The 9,105-nt window shown below is 40.4% G+C and overlaps 1 protein-coding gene across 1 annotated transcript; it reads left to right on the forward strand.

The window, feature by feature from the left end:
- The first annotated feature begins 7,976 nt into the window (after positions 1 to 7,976).
- LOC119735346 lies at positions 7,977 to 8,783 on the forward strand. Its single transcript, XM_038209042.1, has one exon. The coding sequence runs from the start codon at positions 7,977 to 7,979 to the stop codon at positions 8,781 to 8,783; it is 807 nt and encodes a 268-aa protein (XP_038064970.1).
- Positions 8,784 to 9,105: the final 322 nt, after the last annotated feature.

Here is a 9,105-nt window from a genome sequence, read left to right on the forward strand (position 1 = left end):
CTGTGATTAGTGTCAGAGCATACTCTGATAGAACTGTGATGAGTGTCAGAGCATACTCTGATTGAACTGTGATTAGTGTCAGAACATACTCTGAACGAACTGTGACGAGTGTAAGCGCTTACTCTGATACAATTGGTATGAGTGTCAGAGCATACTTTGATTGAACTGTGATGAGTGTCAGAACATACTCTGAACTGTGATGAGTGTCAGAGTTTGCTCAGATAGAATTGGGATGAGTGTCAGAGCATACTCTGATTTACTGTGATGAGTGTCAGAGCATACTCTGATTGAACTGTGATTAGTGTCAGAACATACTCTGAACGAACTGTGACGAGTGTAAGCGCTTACTCTGATACAATTGGGATGAGTGTCAGAGCACACTCTGATAGAATTGAGATGAGTGTCAGAGCATACTCTATTTGAACTGTGATGAGTGTCAGAGCATACTCTGATTGAACTGTGATGAGTGTCAGAACATACTCTGATTGAACTGTGATGAGTGTCAGAACATACTCTGATTGAACTGTGATGAGTGTCAGAACATACTCTGATAGGATTGAGATGAGTGTCAGAGCTTACTCTTATTGAACTGTGATGAGTGTCAGAACATACTCTGATTGAACTGTGATGAGTGTCAGAGCATACTCTGATTGAACTGTGATAAGTGTCTGAATAAACTCTGATTATACTGTGATGAGTGGCAGAGCATACACGGATAGAATTCGGATGAGTGTCAGAGTATACTCTGATAGGATTGAGATGAGTGTCAGAGCATACCCTAATTGAACTGTGATGAGTGTCAGAACACACTCTGATAAAATTGAGATGAGTGTCAGAGCATACTCTATTTGAACTGTGATGAGTGTCAGAGCATACTCTGATTGAACTGTGATGAGTGTCAGAACATACTCTGATTGAACTGTGATGAGTGTCAGAACATACTCTGATTGAACTGTGATGAGTGTCAGAACATACTCTGATAGAATTGAGATGAGTGTCAGAACATACTCTGATTGAACTGTGATGAGATTCAGAACATACTCTGATTGAAGTGTGATGAGTGTCAGAACATACTCGGATTGAACTGTGATGAGTGTCAGAGCTTACTCTGATAGAATTGAGATGAGTGTCTGAGCTTACTCTGATTGAACTGTGATGAGTGTCAGAGCATACTCTGATTGAACTGTGATAAGTGTCTGAATAAACTCTGATTATACTGTGATGAGTGGCAGAGCATACACGGATAGAATTCGGATGAGTGTCAGAGTATACTCTGATAGGATTGAGATGAGTGTCAGAGCATACCCTAATTGAACTGTGATGAGTGTCAGAACACACTCTGATAAAATTGAGATGAGTGTCAGAGCATACTCTATTTGAACTGTGATGAGTGTCAGAGCATACTCTGATTGAACTGTGATGAGTGTCAGAACATACTCTGATTGAACTGTGATGAGTGTCAGAACATACTCTGATTGAACTGTGATGAGTGTCAGAACATACTCTGATAGAATTGAGATGAGTGTCAGAGCATACTCTGATTGAACTGTGATGAGATTCAGAACATACTCTGATTGAAGTGTGATGAGTGTCAGAACATACTCGGATTGAACTGTGATGAGTGTCAGAGCTTACTCTGATAGAATTGAGATGAGTGTCTGAGCTTACTCTTATTGAACTGTGATAAGTGTCAGAACATACTCTGATTGAACTATGATGAGTCTCTGAGCATACTCTGATTGAACTGTGATGATTGTCAGAGCTTTCTCTGATCGAACTGTGATGAGTGTCTGAGCATACTCTGACTGACCTGTGATTAGTGTCAGAGCACACTCTGATAGAACTGTGATGAGTGTCAGAGTATACTCTAATAGAACTGTGATGAGTGTCAGAGCATACTCTGAACTGTGATTAGTGTCACAACATACTCTGAACGAACTGTGATGAGTGTAAGCACTTACTCTGATAGAACTGTGATGAGTGTCAGAGCATACTGTGATTGAACTGTGATGAGTGTCAGAACATACTCTGATTATAATACTGTGATGAGTGTCTGAGCATATTCCGATGGAATTGAGATGAGTGTCAGAGCATACTCTGATTGAACTGTGATGAGTGTCAGAGCATACTCTGATTGAACTGTGATAAGTGTTGGAGTATACTCTGATTATACTGTGATGAGTGTCTGAGCATATTCTGATGGAATTGAGATGAGTGTCAGAGCATACTCTGATTGAACTGTGATTAGTGTCGGAGTATACTCTGATAGAACTGTGATGAGTGTCAGAGCATACTCTGATAGAACTGTGATAAGTGTTGGAGTATACTCTGATTATACTGTGATGAGTGTCTGAGCATATTCTGATGGAATTGAGATGAGTGTCAGAGCATACTCTGATTGAACTGTGATGAGTGTCAGAGCATACTCTGATAGAACTGTGATGAGTGTCAGAGTATACTCTGATAGAACTGTGATGAGTGTCAGAGTATACTCTAATAGAACTGTGATGAGTGTCAGAGCATACTCTGATTGAACTGTGATTAGTGTCAGAACATACTCTGAACGAACTGTGACGAGTGTAAGCGCTTACTCTGATACAATTGGTATGAGTGTCAGAGCATATTCTGATTGAACTGTGATGAGTGGCAGAACATACTCTGATTGAACTGTGATGAGTGTCAGAGCATACTCTGATTGAACTGTGATGAGTGTCAGAACATACTCTGATTGAACTGTGATGAGTGTCAGAGTTTGCTCAGATAGAATTGGGATGAGTGTCAGAGCATACTCTGATTTACTGTGATGAGTGTCAGAGCATACTCTGATTGAACTGTGATGAGTGTCAGAACATACTCTGATAGAATTGAGATGAGTGTCAGAGCATACTCTGGTATTACTGTGATGAGTTTCAGAACATACTCTGATTGAAGTGTGATGAGTGTCAGAACATACTCTGATTGAACTGTGATGAGTGTCAGAGCTTACTCTGATAGGATTGAGATGAGTGTCAGAGCTTACTCTTATTGAACTGTGATGAGTGTCAGAACATACTCTGATTGAACTGTGATGAGTGTCAGAGCATACTCTGATTGAACTGTGATGAGTGTCAGAGCATACTCTGATTGAACTGTGATAAGTGTCTGAATAAACTCTGATTATACTGTGATGAGTGGCAGAGCATACACGGATAGAATTCGGATGAGTTTCAGAGTATACTCAGATAGGATTGAGATGAGTGTGAGAGCATACTCTGATTGAACTGTGATGAGTTCTATCAGAGTATGCTCTGACACTAATCACAGTTAAATCAGAGTATGCTCTGACACTCATCACAGTTCAAGCAGAGTATGTTCTGACACTAATCACAGTTCAATCAGAGTATGCTCTGACACTCGGCCCTATTTTGGTAAAATGATGTTAGTCGATTTTTGGGCGATTTTGAGTTAGTGTCAAATCCCGGTAAAGTGAGGGCGCTGTTTCCGATTCAGAAAATATTAGAGTCAAGAAATGAAGCGTTTAAAAGATATTATATGTATCTCACCGTGGAAAACTTAACTAGTGCAGCTTTTTTTTTGAAAAATAATGCAAGTACGTGACATATATCTGTGTTTGCAAATCTCACAAACAAGGTAAAATGGTGTATCTTTTACTTACAGCATTTTTGGTAATTAAAGTCTCGTTAATTGTTTGTGCATGTCAGACATACACCATTTTACCAAAATAGCACTGCTGGTTTGAATTCATGCATATCCCATTTGTTTCCCCTGATATGTAAGTAAACTGGGGAAAGTCCTTTGCATTATTTTCATCATAAACGAAATTACCCTTTCACATGCTTAAATGCAGACTGTTTCGTTTTTAAGTCTCTTCAAATGATATGTACACACATACATTATTACTGCGTAACAAATCCAAGCTTTCCATTGGAAGTCTTTTTTAGTAAAATGATGTATCTTCCAAAAACATTCTATTTCTCTAGAAATATCCACAAAATTTAGTGAATTATGTAAGAAAACAAAATATTAGTTGCCTAGACATCAGAAAATGACTGTTTCACAGTCTTGAAGACCTAAAGACCAAAACAGCAACATTTCAATCTTTAAATCACTATTTCTCAAAATGTCCTTCAAGTGAGATACATCATTTTACCAAAATAGGGCCGCACTCATCCCAATTCTATTAGAGTAAACTCTGACACTCATCACAGTTCAATCAGAGTATGTTCTGACACTCATCACCGTTCAATCAGAATATGCTCTGACACTCATCACAGTTCGTTCAGAGTATGTTCTGACACTCATCACAGTTCTATCAGAGTAAGCACTTACACTCATCAGAGTTCGTTCAGAGTATGTTCTGACACTAATCACAGTTCAATCAGATTATGATCTGACACTCATCACAGTTCGTTCAGAGTATGTTCTGACACTCATCACAGTTCTATCAGAGTAAGCGCTTACACTCATCAGAGTTCGTTCAGAGTATGTTCTGACACTAATCACAGTTCAATCAGATTATGATCTGACACTCATCACAGTTCAATCAGAGTATGCTCTGACACTCATCACAGTTCAATCAGAGTATGCTCTGACACTCGTCACAGTTCTGAGGTATAGAGCTGCTCAAAGAAGGACCAATGCTGGTGAAGTAATTGTTAAACGCAGTGGCGATCTCGTCAGGGTTGGTAGTCGGCCTTCCATTGTGGTTAATCTTCTTTATCTTTGTTCAATTTGTAGACGCATTCGTGTTGATAATAGTTTTGATAACACTCCAGGTTTTCTTAACATTGTTCTTGTCATTGTTGAATTCGTCAGTGTAGTAATTAATTTTACAATTCTTGATCAATGTATTAAGTTGATTGCGATACAGGAAGAATTTTCTTTTGTTAGACTCTGAGGGGTGATTAAGCATTTTTTTTTTTACAGTCTATGCTTATGTTGAACAGATTTAATCAACCCAGCGGTCATCCAGCTTTTTTTTTTACGAACAACATTAGCTTTAACTTTCTTGGCTGGGAAACACTTGTCGTAAAGTTGAGAAAATGTGGAATGGAACAAATTGAAAGCACCATTAGGATCCGAATAGGATAGTACAGAGTTCCAGTTAACTTTGCTCAATTCATTAGAAAAAGAGGCAATATTACAAGTATTGATCTCCCTTCTCACATACTGTTTATATCTCATTGGAGTTTGGTGAGTATTGAAGGTAGATATTTGAAACACTGGCAAATGATCAGTAATGTCAGCAAACAAGATTCCACTGGAAATATTGCAATCAACATTGTTAGAGAAGATGTTATCAATAAGAGTAGCAGTGGTTTCTGTGATCCGGATAGGTTTGTTTATTAATGGAATTTGGTAGTTGCTGAACAAGCTGTTCACAAAGTCATGAGTGGCCTGATGCGATTCATATTGCAGAAGATCTATGTTAAAATCGCCCATTAAAAAGGTGAGTTTGTCTTCCTGATTAATTGAATGTAGAAGGCCATCAAAACATTCAATGAAATCAGCTTGGTTGACTGAAGGTGGCCTGTATAACACCCCTGCAATGATATTTTTGCGACCTGGAGAAGATATTTCGATAAAAAGTGACTCACAGATGTCACTGTTTATAGATAAGTCATCCCTCGTTTTAACCTACAAACCAACTCCTCCACCTCTTTTGTCAGCTCTATTTTTACCAAGAAAACTGTAACCTGTTAGTTCGTATGGTGGACTATCTTTGTGGAGCCAGGTTTCGGTAAAACCAAGAACTGAAAAGTCAATGTTCAGAAGACTAAGATAGTCACCAATGGCATCGAAGTTTTTGTAAAAGCTTCTAGCATTCAAATGAAAGGTAGAGAACTTGCTTTGTTTAACATCTTTGTAATACAATGCATTAAACTGATCACAGAATAAGTAGTCAGATGGGTGATTGTGCATGTCAGAGAAAAAGTTTGCATCAGGATCAATATCAGAGTTGCCACCAAATTGGTTGTTGAAAATGAGCGGATTGAAGTGCATATCTGAGAGTCTCTGAGTTTCAATTCTGTGATCATTTTTCAATTCCAGGAGAGCTAATAAGAAATCTTGATCGTCACCCAAATGATTAAACGGCAGTGCATGTTGGAAACACGAATTGTGTTGGTTACATAATCTACAACTAGCCATACACAGGAGGGGAGTCGATTGAGAGTGCTAAACAGCCCTCATCAAAAGAATGCCTTTCTACAGCTGTGAGACGTTTAAAGTCAGTGGTACACGTATCCATGACGATTGTAAACACACAAACACTACAGTGAGATATTATGTACAATGAAAACACAGATAAACAAGTTAACTTTTTGACATAAAAAAAGGCAATGCAAATCAAGAGAATCACAATAAGTTAATTGTAATTACTTTACATCTGGTGTCCGAGCTGTCCATGAAGGAGGACGATTGTGTCTATAACTTAGTAGACGCGGTTTGCTTCTGTCCATCAATGAAGAGATCGCCGTTTCGGAATACGACTTTGTGTCCAGAGTCATATGCGTTCTTCATGAGCTCTCTCATGGATCTCTTCTTCACAAGATCGGCGGCAGGCAAGTCCTGAAGTACAAACATACCAGTGGTGCTTGGAGAAGACTTGGCATGTTCAAGATCGCCAGACGTTCAGGTCGGTACAGGAACTTGACCAGGATATGGAGAGGTTTCTGCGACATTTCAGAAAGTAGTTTGGGTGCGCGACCAGACCGATGTGCGTTCTCTACCTTAATGTCCGCCATGTTGAATTTGGTAGATAGGATCTCCTTCACCTTCTGAAGGGGGTATGACGGGTTCTCGTTCACAGTTTCTGGTATACCGCCAAATCGTAAGTTGAACCCTCAGGAGTAGCGTTCGAGGTGCCTCTTCAAGCTGGACGATCTTTGTTTGGGCTTCTTTCATTTGAGACGCCATCTTGGATAGATCGTCGGACATCGAAACATTTTTCTTTTGAATATCTTCGATGGATCGTGATGTAAAGTCAAGGGATTTCTCCATCTCTTCATGATTGGCCTACATTTTCTCCATTCTGGTAAGGATGTTGATTCCTGATAACTTTGTCAAGCTTACCATGAAGATCAGCTGCCAGGACCATGATGTCCTGCCGCAGACCAGCGATCTCACTGGCCGAAGGGCTTGGGGAACTGGCGGTAGGCGACTGGTCACCTGACTGACTTGGCGCGGGAACACTGGAGCTTGATAGTTCAGCTGAAACAGATCCTTTTTTTTCTCCTTTCTTGGAGGCATGATGATATTAAAAACTCAGCAAGAGAGAGTATATTAGCAGGGTGTTTGTGGAAGCGTACATAAAACGGATAAACAATATGAAGAGATGGAGAAAAATCGAGATTTTGCTCTGATTCTCACGGAGCAGGCACTACATACGTCCGTTCATGATGAGCGCCCTCTATAAACACTGATAGAATTGGGATGAGTGTCAGAGCATACTCTGATAGGATTGAGATGAGTGTCAGAACATACTCTGAAAGAACTGTGATGAGTGTAAGAGCATACTCTGATAGAACTGTGATGAGTGTCAGATACTCTGATGGCTTAACTGTGATCTGTCTGAGCATATTCTGATTGAACTGTGTTAAGTATACTCTGATAGAACTGTGTTTTGTCATATTATACTCTGATTGAACTTTGTTTTTTCATAGTTTACTCTGATTGAACATTGAATAGTGTTAAAGCATACTCTGACAGAACTGTGATGAGTCTTAGAGTATACTCTTATAGAACTAGGTGGAGCATCAGAGTATTCTCTGATGGAACTGTGATTAGTGTCAGAGTAAACTCAGATGAAGAGGAGGGCGCCATCATGTAGTTAAGACGTATTTTCTCGAGCTCTGTGACCAAGCTGCAAAAATTCAGTCTTCCAGCTCCTAATCTCATAGCCAGCCCTCAAATCACGAGCGATCGGCATTCGTCATTTCCCACTGCTTAGTCTGAACTCCACCATCTAGTCCAAAATGCCAAGAAAAAGTGGAAAATCACCTACTGAGCAGCAAGGAGTATCTGCAGGAAAGAGTGTGTCTGTTCCCCAGACACCTACTATGCCTACTCTGCGTCCTGCTGAGGGACCAGACTCCCCGGCCGATCTACCTCAGATGATCACCTCTACCCCTCGTTCCGATGACACCGACTTTCAGGTATTTGTCAGAAAGTCTCTGACTGATCTTCATCGTGGCCAAGCTGACATTAACCGTCGTATCACTCAGCTTGAATCCAACCTCAGCGAGTCAATCCAGTTCGAAAGTCGACGCATAAGTGATCTGGAAGAGAAGGTTAAAGAGCTGGAAGGAATGCGTCAACACATCCAAACAATTGATCAACAGCTGGCAGACCACAATGACAGCCTAAACAAGCTTGAACGGTTCAGCAGGCGAAACAACGTGAGGGTCATAGGTCTCCCACAAGATAAAGACGAAGAATGCCTGGAGTTGACCAAGCGACTTCTCCGAGACAAATTTGGCCTGAGTGATATCAAGATCGAGAGAGCTCATCGTGATGGTCCAAAGATTCCAGGAAAGCCTCAACATCTTCTCTTTAAGCTTAACTGCTACCAAGATAAACTGGAAATCCTACGTCGCCAGCGACAAGCTCTCTCTGACGAATCCTACTTTTGCGTGGAAGATCTGACCAAACAAGATCTTAAAGAAAAACGGCGATGGAAGGATGACGTCAGAAAGGCCTACCAAGCAGGTAAAAAATACCGGTTCTATGCCGGAAAGTGGCGTGGCAGTGGAGGAGTGCCGTACGTCTTCCCACAACAGTAACCTGCATGCTACTCTGCTCCCCTTCTACCTTGCTTGGGACAACCCATCACCAGCCATCCCTGCATCCACCCAATCATCCATCCTTTCATCCAGGGAGTCTGTCTCCATGATCACAATTAACTGCCATGTCGTAAAGCAATTTTTACTACGTTTTGGCTTTTTTTTTGCCTTTGCGTTTTGTTGCTCTGTTTGTAGCTGATTTGTTTCATTTTGCTCATATCACTTGAATACGATCACTTGGCTCTGCCGAATCATTCTTTTTCGTTGCTTATTACTGCATTTTCACATCGATTTACTGTTTGGACAGATTTCCCATGCTTAT

This window comes from Patiria miniata, unplaced genomic scaffold, assembly GCF_015706575.1.
Source record: "Patiria miniata isolate m_02_andy unplaced genomic scaffold, ASM1570657v1 HiC_scaffold_29, whole genome shotgun sequence".
Taxonomy (NCBI): Eukaryota; Metazoa; Echinodermata; class Asteroidea; order Valvatida; family Asterinidae; genus Patiria; species Patiria miniata.

Bases quoted from the DNA above. Each gene is read 5' to 3' on its own strand.
- LOC119735346 (XM_038209042.1), top strand. From the start codon at position 7,977: ATGCCAAGAAAAAGTGGAAAATCACCTACTGAGCAGCAAGGAGTATCT.